At 43.4% G+C, this 17160-nt stretch overlaps 1 protein-coding gene across 1 annotated transcript in view; it reads right to left on the bottom strand.

Moving 5' to 3' along the window:
* SLC35F3 (solute carrier family 35 member F3) overlaps positions 1-17160 on the bottom strand; it is a gene marked incomplete at its 5' end in the record, with an annotated part of 193948 nt that overhangs the window by 50122 nt on the left and 126666 nt on the right. The window contains one exon of the mRNA XM_009281788.2: positions 5608-5932. Within this exon, the coding sequence (XP_009280063.2) occupies positions 5608-5932 (325 nt within the window). The remainder of the gene's footprint in view (positions 1-5607; positions 5933-17160) is intronic.

Genomic DNA, 17160 nt, shown 5'->3' with positions numbered 1-17160 from the left:
AACACAAAGTAAATAGATATTATTTAAGGCTAATGTACTGAATTAGACAAATAAGAGTTTATAAACTGAAGTTTTTTGAAAGAAAACATGCTTCATTGGGTGACATTTGCTAAAAACACTTGTATTCATCAAGTCTTGATGCCTTCGTAGCTTATTTATGACTCTGTTAATGCTGTCTGCTCTGGTGGTGAAGCTCCCACCTAAGTAGTAATATAAATCAGTAGGATGCCAAGAGTCAACCACACTGCAACATTTTAATGCTGCTGGGTAAGAGAGACTCATGAATAGAAAATGCTGAAAATCAATAGTAAAAAAGCATCCAGTCATGCAAAATCAGGCTCTGACCTTCCCCCTTAGAGTTTCATCGTGGCCAGGTGGTTGGTTACCAGCACTGCAAGTCCGGGTTCTCTGCCTGCTACAGAAGAGGAGGGCAGTGCCCGTGGTGCAGTGAGTTGCACTTGCGTATCACTCAGGATCAAACTAACGGACCCAACTCCTGGAATTACTGGGGATGCCGGGCTAGTGCCTCGTCTCCTACATGCTAGCAGAAATACATGTGTGTGCTGGTTTTGGCTGGGGTAGAGTTAATGTTCTTCACAGTAGCTGGTATGGGGCTGTGTTTTGGATTTGTGCTGGAAACAGTGTTGGTAATACAGAGACGTTTTCGTTACTGCTGAGCAGTGCTTACACAGAGTCAAGGCCTTTTCTGCTTCTCACCCCACCCCACCAGCGAGTAGGCTGGGGGTGCACAAGGAGTTGGGAGGGGACACAGCCGGGACAGCTGACCCCAGCTGACCAAAGGGATCGGCTTTTGCTTTACCTATTAATTATCTCTTATCTCAACCCAGGAGTTTTCTCCCTTTTACCCTTCCAATTCTCTCCCCCCGGGGGGGCAGTGAGCGAGCGGCTGTGTGGGGCTTAGTTGCTGGCTGGGGTTAAACCATGACAATGTGAAACATTTAGAAAATCTGGCCCACATTCTCCTGAACATCATGTGAAGCTATGGCACTGATAATTTCTGGCCACTGAAGAGCTAAGTCTCGATTCTGAGCCCACATGCACATAAAGCAAAAGTGACTCTTGTGAAGTTAATATGTTGGTAAATCAGAGTAAGTGAGATCTACTACATTAGTCCTCTACCATTGTTGCCCCCAGTATTTTGGTTCAGTTTCAAAGAAACAGCTATACTTCGGTGTTACCCACAAGGGGGGCAGTGAGCGAGCGGCTGTGTGGGGCTTAGTTGCTGGCTGGGGTTAAACCATGACAATGTGAAACACATTTAGAAACTGGCCCACATTCTCCTGAACATCATGTGAAGCTATGGCACTGATAATTTCTGGCCACTGAAGAGCTAAGTCTCGATTCTGAGCCCACATGCACATAAAGCAAAAGTGACTCTTGTGAAGTTAATATGTTGGTAAATCAGAGTAAGTGAGATCTACTACATTAGTCCTCTACCATTGTTGCCCCCAGTATTTTGGTTCAGTTTCAAAGAAACAGCTATACTTCGGTGTTACCCACAACTTTTTTCTTTCTTTGCAAAGAAAAATCTTCAAATTCTTAAAGATTAGTGGCAGCTAATTTGGGGGCAGTATAGAGACGAAACTCTGATTCAGTGAAAAAGAACATGATAAAACGTGTTCAAATGCGGTTGTAGATCAGTGCAGGTACGTGCGACGATTCTTTCATTCACCCAACACATCAGCTCTAGTCAAGGTTATGGAAGAGATTTAGTTTTAGCTTCTGGTGTTTTCTTTAGCCCTAATGCTTTATGAAATAAAAATCAAGATCTAAATGATAAACAAATAAATAAATAATCACGCAAACCATTCTGGAAAGTCCTGCCATTTCCTTCTCAAAAAATCATTAGGTAAGACCATACCATCAAAATAAGCAAGCTTTCTGAGGTATTCTCCTGCTAAAATGTGAACACAATCCTCCGTTATTCCCCCAGCTGGTACACACAGAATGAATCTTTATAAAAGGTGTGTTTTGTCTTACCTAGAGATACACAAAGCTAAGCAACATCTTACAGAGACTTTAATTTAATCTTTCATGTAGCCAGGGAGCTTTAAGCTCTAGTGCTTTTAATTTACATTACCTCATAAATTAATAATGTAGGTATGACGGAGGGTAGCTCATCAGATTAAATGTGTCATTTTATAAAGCAGTTTGGAAGCAAAAAGTATGAAGCCAAAATGAAGTAGTCTTAAATGATCCATTAGGCGCATAAATCATTACATGTGTTATTTCTGGACTAGACAGTGGTTGAAATGAATGATAATTTAGTTACTGTAATTTTATTTTAAGCTAGTGAGCACTTACAGAAGAAGTAAGAGCGCAGCGCTGACCCTGGCGTGCTCTTCAGTGGCCTGCCAGAGCTCTCTGCGTCCCGTCCCCCCCCCGCAGTCCTGCACCAAGGGTGAGTGGCACCCCTGGTAGCGAGCATGGGACAAGTTCTCCCTGAGCGGTCTACACTTGGGCACAACCCTGGCATTGATGGAGCTGCACAGGGAGCCTAGAGCAGTTTGGACGTCAATGCATAAGTTTTGGTTTGCTTTGAAGAGTGACTCTCTCCCCATGCTGTGGACACAACTGCTAGTCTACTTCAGCTTAAATAGAAAGTTCCTTACTATGCAGTATGTGTCAATCAGAAATCCTTAAGGACTTTACATTATGGCCTAATACTCAAGATCTTATAAAGAAACGGAATAAACCTGCTCTTAAATTTAATGTGCTACTATAAAATTTTGGTGGCAAATTTATTACAATTATATGTGCTATAAAATGGGGAAAAAAAACCGTGCAGCTTTAAACTGGTCTGTGTCCATGACAGGTATGTTCTTTTGTGAGACTACAAAACATACAAATTCATATATTTACGGCATTATATATATACATACTGGTACAATACAATAGGAATTTGAAACCATAATAAACCATATAATCTGTATAGGAGGGACTATATATCTATTCACTGTTCCTGCATTTTATGATCCCTCTTTTGTATATTTTTTCCGAACGGTGGCTGTTCTTTACAGGCTCTTTAGCTGTATAGTGAGGTACCCCAAAGCACGCCTGCTGGCTCAGGCCCCGGGAAGCAGCCCACCGAGGAAGGGGCGGTGTGAAGGCACTGCCTGTGCTGCGGTGAGGGCAGGCCGAGCTGCCCAGCCCTGCTGAGGCAGGTGTCCTCGGGGAGCTTTGCTGCCAAAAAAATGAGGTGCCTGTGGATTTTAGCCACCTGCGTAGGCAAGATCTGAGAATCCCTTCCTTTACTACCTCACTGCTAAGGTGACTTAGATGTCATATTTCCACCTTCTCCCACTACCACCTTTTCACTTATCTCATTGCAAATTCCTGCCGGAGAGCTTAGATAGTATATAAAATATAAATGAAGGTGACAGATAAAAGAAGCAGCAAGCGATTAAGCAAGTTGCTTGTTAGTTCCAGGCCAGAATTGTCTTATTTTAACTATCCACAAGCCCATGCAATGCCTCCCTAACATGTCCAACTGTGCCTGGAGTGCAAGCTTTCCTGAAGATGGTAATGCCTCATACAGAGCTGCAAAGTCTCTGTATGTCTCTCTCTCTCTCTCTATCTGCATATACATATAATAGGCAAAAAGGGGGAATTATTAAGAGGGGATGCTGGAACTCAATGCTTGGGTTTTCAGATGTACATGCACATGACATGTCAGCCATTATGGAGCAGGCAGATGAACAGTAATTCTTTTTACAGTAATTCTTAGTGCAGGACCACTGAAAGGTCTCAGTGTAGATAGTGGACATGCTGAAGCAGACGCTACATAAACACATGGTAAGGGACAGTCCTCCCTCTGAAGGACTGTCTCATCCAAACGAAGAGACAGTACAAGGAAATCAGAGGTCTGTAGTGACTTGCTCAAAGCCACAAAACAAATCTGCAGCAAAGCTAGGAATCAAAGCCATATCTCCAAATGCCCAAGTCTACCCTGACACCAGTAAAAAAACTCCGCAAATTAACCTTATTCGGTCTGCTGTTCAGACACACAAATGCATGTATTTTACTAAGACTGCTGCAAGCTTACTTGTAATGATGTCCCCCTGCATCCCAAACAGGCTTCAGGGCTTGCCCCTGCTCTTCAACTCAGCCATCATTTAATTAAATGGAAGACATAAAACTACCAACCATATCAATTAACTGCAGCAACAAAGAGTGTAATGCTCTGGTTTTAACCCCAGGGATCTGGCAAACCACAACTGCTCACCCCAGAATTCAGCAGTATTTAAAACATTATCTGAGAGCAGCTGGAAAGAAAAATACTTAACACCCAAAGAAATGAAAAGGTAGTTGTTTTGAGCTAGCATTTGTTATTGTTTTTAGATTAAACTGTTGCTTTCTCTACCCTCCATGCTTCTCTCATCTCTGAAGCAACGACGTTTGCTGTGGAGTAAACAACAAATACAAACTGAAGACTGAAGTGCAGGAAACATGGCATCTTATGAAAATGCCTTTAAAACTTCTGGGTACTGCTCTAGGACCTGCAGTGAATGTGAAATTCCTTTATCTGCAGCCCCCGAATGATTTAGAAGATGAAGAAACTGTAACGATGGCTAAGCAGCACAATTTCAGCATTTATAACCTTAACCCTAGTCATCTGAGGTAGAGCGTTGCCAGAGTACCCTGGTTTCTTAGATTTTTTCCTGTAGTGAGTTTCCACCTCGCTGCTGCACAGCTGGAAGCTGAGAAATGTGTACTTCTTACTGTTTACTTTCTCAGCTACTTCATTAAAAGGCTGTGAGCCCCACCGTGTAACAGAAGGGGAAAACGTTGTTCACATCCTTCCATGTATCGGGGAAGCTCTCTGACACGGGACATCTTGATGGCTGAGTCATCCCATCTGTCCCAGACACCTCTCAGGCCAAAATGAGATGAGATGGAGCGCTCACCAAGAGGCAGTCCTTCAAGCAGGCAGAGCATCCTCAGCCCCTCACGGAGGACGGGCACTCAGGGTTTTCCATGAGCGCTTCAGGCTTTGTGGGTTTGGCTTGCTGTAAAGACAAGGTGTGCTGAAGATAAAGTGCTGCCTTTGGTTATGACTGCGCTTCCTCCCGGAAATAAACACAACAGCTCGAGTTTAACTGGGATCAGAGCTTGGCCTTTGATGTCAGGGGCATAATGCCAGGAAAATACTGCAATACTTTTTACTTGGCTATTCAAGGCACTGCACTAGTCCTGAGTTTGGAAAAGAAAAGCAAGCTTAGCTTACTCAGAGATTGCCATAAAAGTCAGCTGTGGGTAGAGGAAGAAGATATTAATAAAAAAATTATGTTCACAGAGGTTTGAACAGAAAACTCTTGAGAAGCCATTGCAGAAAATGCGGACTTTCATTACGTGACTTGTAGGTATCAGAAATAAACCCGGATTTCTTACTGTTGGAGTGAAATTGTATTAAGAATAATAACATACCACCTAGCACAGGATACAGAATGAATTCAGAACATCCTTTAACAAACCTGAAGAGGAAAGCAAATGCAAGTTTGATTTAACTGGCTGATCTGAATAAAATGTCCGCTAGAGGTAGAGCAGCATGCAAGAGCCACAGGAGAAAAAACAAAGGTCCCATACCTGTATCTTTGCTTTGGAGACTGCTTTTCAGCTGACTTAAAAACATGTCCAAGATAATACAAAGGAAAGAATAAAAAGTTCCAGTTTGTTGCAAACCACGTTAGAGTGAAGGGTGCATCGAATTTCTTAAAGGTCAGTTTTGCTAGTTGGGTTGAACCCGACCAGGAGGAGCAGACACCCAGGACCACGGCCATACCCCAGAAAATCTTCTTGAGTTGCGCCACGGAGCATTTCCAGCAACAGCGGTTCACCCTTCCACCGCCTTCCGCCCCAGCTTGCATCTGTGCTTCGGCTGGGGCTGGAGACTCCCGGGAGCGCTCATCCCCTGGGGAGAAGAAAACACAAGGCTTACTAAGGAAATCCAGGCTGCATTTTAGTTTTCAAATCCTAGGCCCTTCTGAAGTCATGTGGAGCTTTACCAGCAAAAAACCCTCACCAGATCTTGACACAAAATGTCCTTCATTTTTAGATCATTGCAAAGCCTCTGGTTCAACTGAGGCATAATTACAATGCAAATAATAATTATCACCTCTAGATTTAGAAGCCACTGGGTAAAATGGAAATGAAAATTACATGTTGCTCTGATGTACATTGAAAGGCTTAACACACCACTTAAACTGATGCTGTTAGGGTGCGCAAATGAATGAAAAATACAGCATTGAGTTTAATAAAGCAGCAAAGGGGATTACAACACCGCTTGGAATTGTTATTGTCTTGGAAAATGTGGAATTGAGCAGCTTATGGAATATGGTGTTTCTTAAAAGGAGAGAAGTGACAATGTATTTAATCTTGAAGTTAAGCACGATCACTGCAATGTAAGTAGCACGATTAATACTGAACTGGGATCACCAAGTATTTCAGTGATCCCTAGCAAAACAGCTCTCCTGAGGCTGTAACCAGATGTCAAAAATTAGACCAACCCACAGGCTGCCTTGAAGAGCATCTCAGACTAGGCAACCCCAACTTTTTTTAGCTCAAGTTCTGCACCAAATGCAACGCAGCACGTGGACTGAAACTTTGCCCTGGTATAACTAAGCCTGGGATGCTGCTGGAAAGCTCAGTTTCACACATGCCTTATTGCTGACCCCAGTGTCGAGGGTCCCAAAGCAGAAGCGGCTCCTCAGCCACGCACCTGAGCACCCATCAGCCCAGTTACAGACACTGTACAAAGCAGGTGATAATTTTTAAAGACGGCATCCACTGTATGTCTGGTTTCAAATCAGCTGCGTGACAGCCATCAAAACCTCCTTCAGGCTTATGTTTCCAAAACTTGTCTCTTTCACAGATTAGAGCACTTGGTTTAATGAAAAAGTAATTTCTCTCCTAAAATACCTTGCCCTTTACTTACATCTTTAAACATGAATTGCTATAGCCCTGCTATTGTACCACTGTCAGCAGATACTGTATCCAGCTTGTGAATGAATGAGCAAAGTGAGGTTAGGTGATTCAGTTCCTACCGAGATCAAAATGTGCTGGCAGACCTCAGCAGCAGGCCACTGCCTTTAGGGCTTTCACCTGCCTTCCTTAAATTCACCCCATTTAACATGCGCTAAAGCCGTCAGTCACGTGCATGCAACACTCAGCAGTGATTTCTGTTAAACGCTGACTTCAGTTTAGTTGGTCCATTCACTTGAAGGAGGATGTAATAGTAATTCATGTTGAAAGCCAGGATCCTACAATTTCAAGAGTCCAGAGGTCATTGCATGCATTGAAAGGTGAAAAGAGAAATGTAAGTACAGCCAGGATAATGAGAGACTCTATTATTGCCAAACATTTATATATGTTCAAGGCAGACTAAGAGAGATCTGCACATAAAAAAATCCTTCCTTCTATTGGTGAGAATCAGTATTTGGAATGGAAAACCTCTTAAAGCTTCTTATTTCAGGTTAACCTGAATTTGTATTTACATGAGCTAATACTTTATTAAAAAAAAGGTTTATTCCGATGGAGACAACTATTTAATTACTTCTTCACAGATAAGAAATGGATGATCTGAGCTAAGAGTACCGTTAGTTTGCCTAATAAAGCTGTATTTTGTAATGGGAAAAACTGTGGCCTCTGATATCCTGAAACCTAAAAAGAATGTACAGCAGCATAAACAGTATAAACATGTAGTCTTTTTGACCGGCTTTAAGAGAGGTGGGGATGTTGCTGATCTCTCCACTTACTTCAGTTTTCAACAGAAGATTGTGTGGGCAGCTTCCCATGTAATGGGAGATGCACCAGCAGGCCAATGAATTATCCAAAGTTAACGTGGCTTTGTATCAAACACATACGGGAAAGGTTACAAGCTACCTACTAAAAGTTAGAAGAAGCTAGAACTGAAAAAAAAAAAGGCTGCCTGTGAACCCTTAGCTCATTCAAAATCATTTAAATACATTTTCTTCACACCATTGCTTGTAAGTAGTGCTTCTTGCCTCACTTGCTGCACAGACCGGTCAGGATTCAGTTTACCGAACAACGGTACATTCATTTCTTTTAATTTCACCACCCAATGGGCAGCTGCCAGCGCCCTCTTTGCTGTCTACCACACAAGTCCCACAATGATTACTGAATTTTTCCTTTCCTCTCAAGCTTTTCTGCTGGGCGTTGTCACTGCAACACCAAACACTTCACACACCTTAATGAACTCCGGCGTTCTTCCCATGGGCCACAAGGAGATCTGGGCACAGAAAAAACAAATCCAGGCAGCCGGGGTGCCAAGCAAGAGCTTAGGAGGGGTTTGTGCCACTGTGTCAATGCAGGGAAGAGCCCTCCTCCACTCGCAGTTTGCATCTCTGAAACTACTTGGAGAGGTAGGCAAAAATGTTCCTCCTTCTAGAAGATAGCTAGCAGGGTACCCACCGTCCCCATCTTCTCTGCAGTTACTCCCCCAGGAAGCAGGAAACCAGGATTTAAACCCCTCCTGCTGAAAGTATTTAACACTAGGGAACATGCCTTAAGCCACTAGGGTATATGATATCTGAAGATGAGTAGGTGCTCTGAATCACAACACTGAAGCTGTGTCATTTTTTCTAAAATAGGAATTGATCACTGAGACAGCAAGATAACATGTCTGGCCCTCTGGCCCAGTAGTCCTGGCAATCACTGAAAAGGGGGAAAAATCACAACTATACCATCTGATGCACCAGACACTCACATAAAATAATGCAGTGTTTGGTGGACACCCCAGAACAGACACTGTGGTGAAGATCTTCTCCCCACCAAGGGCTGAAGCCACCCACCCTGCTCCCCCTTGTACTGTGCACATACTCATGAGTCAGCAGTTCATTTGGACAGCTTGCATGAACATCGCTGCCTTTTAACTCTATTCCATGGCAATTACTCCCTATGAAATAAAGCTAAACTTTACTGATGTCTTCTCTGCTCCATAGGCAAAATGACTTGTCCAGGTACATTTAATTTTGTGTTAAACACACCAACAGAAACATTCATTTTCAGCAAAAGACAATACCGCATGTATCACTTCTGAAGTGATCTTGCAGCTCAAGGCTTAAATTTCTAGGAATGCTCATTCTTTGGATGCATTTACATGCTGGATGGAGTAAAAACTTATCCCAGGCATGATGGGTTTCATGATGATGGGCCCCATATTTTGGGGTAAAAATCACTGTCCTGGTGATTAACAGCTACAGGCTGAGTCGGGTAGTATCTGTCAGTATCTGTAGTACCTGTCAGTGAAACTGTATTGTGCCCTCGTGATTTCCTGTGCTGCCAGAGGGCTAGATGTCAAATGGGCACAGCCTTTTCAAGTGGATGCGGCACTGTCCTGGAGGATACCTGGGACATAATCTGCTCCCAAAAGCCAGATTGTCTTTGGAAATGGTGGACGCTACAGATGATATACACCCATGGGGCATCATCCTCTCATTTACGGTGCTGGGGACTTGCCTGACAGCTGGCACGCGTAACACCCAGAGCTGTAGCTTTCCCTGCCCAGTCCCTGTGTCCCCATGGGGACATCTTCCTCGCCCAAACCGCAGGTGCACAGATGGGGTGACATCAAACCCACACATGGAAGAGAAGCTCCTCACTCTCTTTCTAACACTGCACAAAGGCCAGCTGGCAACAGAATACACATGAATTTAAAGATGGCAAAATGTCTTTTCAGAATGGATGAGGCAGGACATTAAAGAATTTTATTTCGGGACATCCTCCTTCAGACTTTTAACTCTTCCATTGCTCCTTGCAGCAGACTGCTCTGTATGCTACTGTATCCCCCAAAAGAACAAATCAAGATGCTGAGATAGAGGAAAATGCCTATCTTGCTTTTACTAATTTTGGCTTTTCATCCTCCCTTTTGTACATTCATTTTCCTGTTTCATAAATCCCAACTGGAACCACTCCTCCTCCCTCCCTTTCAGCCCAGCGTCTCTCCCATGGCATTCAGAAGCAAAGGAAGGAAATCACCTCCAACGCTAATGCCAATGCCCTTACCCACGGGGATCCCCAACCCCAGAAAACAGCCGTCCTTCTGTTTCCTCCATTATGGGTGAGACCCCTCTCAGCTGACTTCAGATACCTGTGGTAGGGACATCTATACCTGAGCTACTCACTCCATGCTCCCGGCTGAGGCCATGCAGAAAAACAGGTACTGGAAGGCACTACCCATCCCACGTAAGGTAGATGCCTTAGATGATGTGCCCTTTCTTACTGACTACAGATGCTTGCACTGGGTTAGAGAAAATCCACCCCAGCAGAGGTAACATCTTTAAATAGCCTGTCCAGACCACTTCAAAAGTGCTTTAAGGCTTAAGACTCCTGTGCACAGCTAGCCAGTTAAAGGCTTACCATAGGACCACGCTGTACCTCACTGTATATGTTAAAAATGTGATACTGATAAAAACCAAGGGTGGCATTCATCTTCTCAGTTTGAGACATCTGCTGTGCAGACTTGTATATCTGAGACAGTCATTTACACTTTCTGCATAGTTAGTAGACAGAAAAAAGACACTTCCATAGCACGATTTATCTCCTCCTAAAGTAGACAATTAAAACAAGCCAGATGAATCACCCTCTCCAAGTGCTTGTTTCTCTCCACCAGCTCTAAACAGTCTGGGGTGACAAGCTCAGAAGTAGGTGTCTCTAGTGTAGGTGTCTGAAGCTGGGTGAGATGAGTCCCACCTCTCTACCACTGCTGTCAGGAACAGAGAGTAAAGCCACCGCAGACAGCACTGGTAGGCTCAGGGCTGGGCCCCGCCACACAAACATATTTAGCTGTCACCAATAAACTGCTTTAGCTGTTGCCCCCTAGTCAGCAAATGAGTGAAAGAAGTATTACAGAAGTGCTGGGTGCCCTTGCCAACCCTTCAGAGTGAGAAAGTGACCCTCACAGACTAAGGTCCTGCCTATTAGGGACTGAAACACGTGCCTAATGATAATGCACAACTCCGCCAGCTTCTCCAGGCTATGAATGTGCTTCAACGTAAGCATATTCTTAAACAGCTCTTTAAATCAGGCTTCTGGAAAAAATTCTGACAAAAGGAAGAATCTTGTCACAGGTCTCTGTGACAATTACAAATGAGCCATCCTCAAGGCTCAAATGTTTTGTAGCTGCTTGGACACTGCACAGAACAAGTTTGTAAAGCCTGCAAAACTATTATATGCTTATCATAAATAGGGGAGAAGGAGCTGAGGCAAGTCCTGTAAGACAGCGCCTGACCCTCAGCGTGGTCAGAGCTCTAGAAATACGTGACATGCAGGGAGACTGGAGCTGGGCACCGCACAAGGTATATTCTCACAACCTTGAATGCTGTGTGACTTCCTCTTCACCCAATAATTACTACAGAGAGAGATCAGTGGGAGACCATTGGTTCCAACACAATTACTTACCAGTTACAAACATACCTAAGAACACACACGATGACTTCTGGTGGCTTTCTGGACACACAATACTATTTGCCTCAGTAGCAGACTCCCAAACTCCTCAAAGTGTTTTTATCCCATTCCTGTCTACCACGCTAGCTATGCATTATTTAGCTGCCCAGGATTTTTGAGCTAAGGTGTTAAAAAATAGCTGAGACATCATCCTGTGAAGAGAAGGTGAAGTGCCAAATCCACAAAGTGATTTACGGCTCTAACTGCCACTGTAGTTGTCTAAATCTTAAATGATATTTATTCAGATGTGTTGCCCAGGCATTTTCTTCACAGTTGGTCAGGTTAAAGAGTGAGGTCTTAGGGACCCATCTGTCACCTGGCAGATCACCCAGTAGCTAGTGCAGCTTTCTCATGCCATTGTCCACGATGATCTCTCCTTTCGCAGGTCATCCTGATAGCTGGTTTTAAGGAACTGTTAATACTTCATTTCGGAAGCCAGTAATCTCCATGTATCAACCTTTCCAAAGGCCTGTATCTCTGCTGCACAGAACAGTAATGAGAGCATGCACAGCCTAACTTCTGCATCAAGGGACATTCCCTCCTTCTCCAAATTAGCTTTAGCTTTGCCAAAGCTGCTTGCACCAGCTGTATCCTCCTCCCAACCGCACTAGAGCTCCTCAGATGCCAAAGAATCTGTTCCTGGGCATGCCTAAGCACCATGACTCCTAAGCAGGTTTGTGCCCTTCTTACACTCAGACTCTGTCAGGATTCAAAGACACATTTGAGAGTTTCCATCTCTCATTTTAAGAGTCATCTCCAAGACATTTCCATTCTGTATTTGAAGTAGTCATTGGAACAAGGCCTAGAGCCTCTCTTTTTCTCCTCTGGGCAAATGACCTCCTCACTTCACGCTTTCCCAATAAATAAGGATGTTTTCTATTCTGAGCAGACCAGCTTTGCTGATATCTAGGTTCCCCTGGCCTTGGAAAGCCTGCAGACTAGGGTACCCACTTGGGCAGACGGGATCCCTGCTCCTTCTAGCACAGGGGGTGGGCGGCTGCTCTATGCACTGAGCTACTGAGGAGGAGCACACACACCACCTCCACTTTTTGAAGGAAAGGGTTCAGCCACTTAGCTGCCAACTCAACTCTGAAAGAGAGTGGTAAGTGCTAGAGAGAGTGAGCAACAGTGAGGAACAGGCATCTTAGCACAGCATAAAGCACAGGACTCTGCTCAGCTATACATACTGGGCAAGCTAGGTGATTCATCCTGCAGCCTCACGGGTGTCCTTTGACGGGGGTCAACAGGCACACTGATAAAGGAGATGCACTTTCTCTTTCTAGGTTTTTAAGAGGCTTCTGACAAAATCCCACTCCAAAGGGCCTTCCAGAAAACAAGCAGCCAGGGAAGGTGCTGGAATGGATAAAAGGCTCAGTACAAGACAGGAAACCAGTGAGGAGTAAATACAGCAATGGGGGAAGCAGCTGAAGCTCTGCAGAGGTCTGCTGTGGGACCTGCACTCTTCACCATAACCATAGGTAACGTGAACAAGGGGGCGAGCGATGAGGTGACAGTTTCCTAACGACATGAAGTTAGGCAGGTTGGCAGGGGTAAGGGCCAGCTGCGAGGGATGACAGGCTACGTGACTGGGTTGTAAATCGGCAGATGGAGAAGTGTGCCAATAAAGAGGTCCGGGTGGGAGTAAACAATTCACATGCTGCACACGCAGCGATGGGCTCTGGCCATTGCCACCAGGGATCCTGAGCCCTTCACAGGCTGCTCCACAAAAAGGGCAACTCAGTGTTCGGGAGCAGCCAAAAAAGCAAAATAACTGCCAAAAATTACTAGGAACAAAGCAGAAAACAGAGAAAAAAGTCGCTTCCTACATCTGGGGAAACTGCAGCTGTCAGCACACCCACACTGCAAGAGATACATCTCAGGCTAGAAAATACACCTTCCCGACCAATGCCACTGAGCTGGAGACAGGATCAGATGGACCTTTGGTCGGGCCCACATGGTGGCCGTGCGTGTGGTTTTTGAGGAAATTGCTCTTTGGTTCCTACGGGGAAGCTGTGAGTCCCCGTGGGCGGCTGGCGGATGGGACTGCAACGCTTAGTGCTGCAATGACTTTGGGCTTGTCTGTGCACATTTCCCCAACTTTCCAACCATGGTCGGTGCTGAAGGTCTAACAGACCAGTATTATATTTTTTAATGAGTACCAATTAATGTATCATAATCAAAAAATGACAAAACCCCATAAACCTTTATTAAATCACTTTATAAATGAGAATATTTGGTCAAAATGGCACATATGGATTTTTAGACACTTTTTGGGAAACTGTAAAAGTTTAAGCCACTTTCTTTAAATACTTTGCTTTTTCAGGAACAGATAAAAATAATTTTACTTAATTTGATCATGGAATAGTATGACTAAATTAAGAATAAATCAATACAGCAGATAGATAGTTTTAAAATCCAGAGTAAAGGTTATTTTAAAGAACAAAACCAGGGTATTAACCTATTAGGTCAGAAGGTCTGAATTTGCTTGAGGCTACAGAATAAAGTATGTAGGTATCTGGAAATGGGGAAATCTGCATGAACACAGATTCAAAGCAAGACGAATGCAGTCTGAGTTCAGACCCTGCTATTGGAATTCATAATATAAATTAACTAATTACACAAAATAAAGTGTTATGATAATCTATGCAGGATATTCAAACTTATCTGATCATCTCACCTTAATTTCAACAGGGTACGAAATAGGTATATTGGCTCACAGGCAATCAAGATGATTCTCCTGTCCTCTTGTCTGTGGAAATCTGTCCCGTATCACTGATACCACCAGATCACCCATATAGCTTAAGTTGTACCAAATAGGCATAAGTTTCTTGTAACAGGTACTCCCAAATCCTAAAGTATTACTCACAGATATGGCATTTTCTATCACTACGGGTTATCATATATTAATTCCTGTTTTATCACGTGCTAAATATTATACCTAAGCTTACTAAGAGTTGGAATAAATAATCTGCACATATTTGTTGAAGATACCCCAAATTCTCCTCCTTAGCATACATATTTCTTTCTTCCTCTGTCAAGTCCTCCAGCAAGGCTTCCTGCAAAATTTATATTCTAATTCCTGTTACCGATACAAAGAGAACTGAAAAATTATCAACTCCATACTGCAGCAATTTGGACTTTAATCCATTTAATTTATCTTCAGAGGCAACTGCTTAGAAATTCTATTAAAAGTGCTGCACTCGGGCCTCATTCATTAAATATGATATTCCATATTGTGGGGTGGGGTGTTCCCCTAAATACTGTCCTTTTTATTATTAATCAGAATGCATGACTGGAGTCCAGAGTGAAAACGGAAGATACTGGGTACTTATTACAGTATCAGCATTGTGGTACTGGAAAGTAACAGCCATAAAAGCACGTAAAGAATAAACCTGGTTATGAGATACATATTCTTGATAGTATGGAAAAAGAGATATTTTTTTTTCTCATTATTCTGCATTCCTTTCTTGAATAAAAATTGGACTGAAGCTTACAGGGAGCTACCTAGCAAGGTCACTGGCAGTTTCGCCATTGACTTTGAGGAGGCCAGCATCTCTGTGGAAGCAGAACTTCCATTAGAACAAAAATAAGCTATGATCAAAACTGTATTCTGGGCAAATTTTAATCAGAGTCTGTGCAAATTTCACCCTGAACAAAGGTTTGAGAGATGATTGTCCTGGTGAAAAAAACCAAACTGGATTCTCGGCAGGCAACTACTGTATTAATTAGCCAGGCATTTGAGTGCCACACGTCCTTCTTGAGTAATAGTTTCACCTCCAAGGGAATTCAACTACTTATACTAATATAAATAGCACATTTACATCAGTACATATATACAGGTATTATATTAAGAGGTAAGTGAATTCATGCTAACTGTGGAGGCTATGCTGGCTGCATTTTATCAAAAACAAGACGATGTTCTTTCTCCCTTATGGAGCTTTTAAAAATTCAGAGCTGCTTGGCTTTCAAGTAAACACAGTTTTAGACAGAAGATATTGCTATAGCCTATTGGTTGCTTGCATACTGAATTCTAACTCCAATTGATTGTTCTCTTAGAAGCTACAGGGTTAACCTGCTATTGAAACTCGAACACAATGCTTTTTTTTAGGTCCTAAGTTCAGAACAAGATAGTTGGAGCATCTGTTCTCTGTCAACCAATAGCCAGATATTAGAGTGGACTTGACGTGGACTTGAGCGTGCTCACAGTGGCTGGAGTAACGTACATATAGCCAGAGAAGTCTCCACATGATTTGCTGCTCAAGGATCTACCAGAAGAAAGAACAGCTTCCTCACCTCCTTCTCACCTCTCACCAGCAAGCTCAGCAAAAGCTGGGTCCTTTGATAACAAAGCTAGGTTTGGCTAGACCCATGTTGGCACCAAGGCACTCAGTATAACTCCAAGCAAAAATACATTATATGCAAAAATTCTAGTTTCTGTTTTCTCTCTGATACTTGCCTCTTCCTCTTTTCAGTGAGAAAGGCTTTTGCAGCCTGCTATTCCTCACTTGTTTCAATCAGCTACAGAAGACAGACTCATGCCTTTTTCAGCCATAAATACAGTACTACCCTTGCTGAGACTTGCACTAGGGAATTTGAGGTCATTGTGGAACAGGCATTTCTAGATCATACTTCCTCACTTCTGTATTCTCCATGACTGAATTACAAGGCTTACGGGGCTCATGGTTTTTTTTTATTTGAGAAGGTTTTTGGCCAGAAATAGTGATACTGTGCAAAATGTATACCTATTACTTCAAGAAGAGTCAACATGTAACATTTGTATAACCAAACGGTGCTAGATCCCATGGCGAAATTCATACCTTGAGTAGGACTCACAAAATTTCCAGGCTAGGTACCCCTGCATTACGTCCAGGTAGAGTAGATCCAAGTTCCTGGAACTGGGCAGTTAACGTGGGAGGTGGTACCTGGCTTCTCCAATACATGGTGCCAACACATTTGGTGGCCAGCTCTGCCTAAAAGCAAGCCACCTCTGCACTGCTAAAAATGCCTTGTTTCCTGTTGCCTTTGATCTTATGCTGCAGTGGCTGTCAGCAAAACTCAGTGAAGATTACAAAGTAAATCTACCCTTTTATTGGCCAAATTCCTGCTTTCACAGCATGCTATCCAGGTCTGCAGTGGCATCTCATGGTTTATAAACAACAAAGATTAACTGCGCTGTGGACTAAAGGTTGGCGATGGTACTCCAGGCAAGTGGAGGGAGCCACTTCATATATAAGTGAATGTGCTGTGCTGACTATAATGTGCTAGGAAAGCTACAACATAAATAATGCTATATATGAAGCTTATAACTGGGAAATAGCTGGGGAATACATGTTGAGCTATCATAGACTTTTATGTTGAACTACTAGCCTTTTCGGAACTCTGGCTCTTATACTGAACTGCTTCTATGCTACAAATCCTACTGTCTACAATTGTCAGCCATTAGGAAAGAGGGACAAAATTTCTGGCAGCCAAGAGTGTGCATCAAACACAGTATAACCAGCCGGTCGGGTCATTATCCTGCTGTACTCAGCGTTGGTGCAGCCTCACCTTGAGTGCTGTGTGCAGGTCTGGGCCCCACCGTTTAAGAAGGATGTTAAAACACTTGAATGCGTCCAGAGGAGGGCAACAAAGCTGGTGAAAGGGCTGGAAGGAATGTCCTGTGAGGAGCAGCTAAGG

Source organism: Aptenodytes forsteri, unplaced genomic scaffold, assembly GCF_000699145.1.
Source record: "Aptenodytes forsteri isolate BGI_AS27 unplaced genomic scaffold, ASM69914v1 Scaffold132, whole genome shotgun sequence".
NCBI classification, from domain to species: Eukaryota; Metazoa; Chordata; class Aves; order Sphenisciformes; family Spheniscidae; genus Aptenodytes; species Aptenodytes forsteri.
The sequence above is the reverse complement of the archived record's forward strand: the minus strand, read 5'-3'. Positions and strand labels throughout refer to the sequence as shown.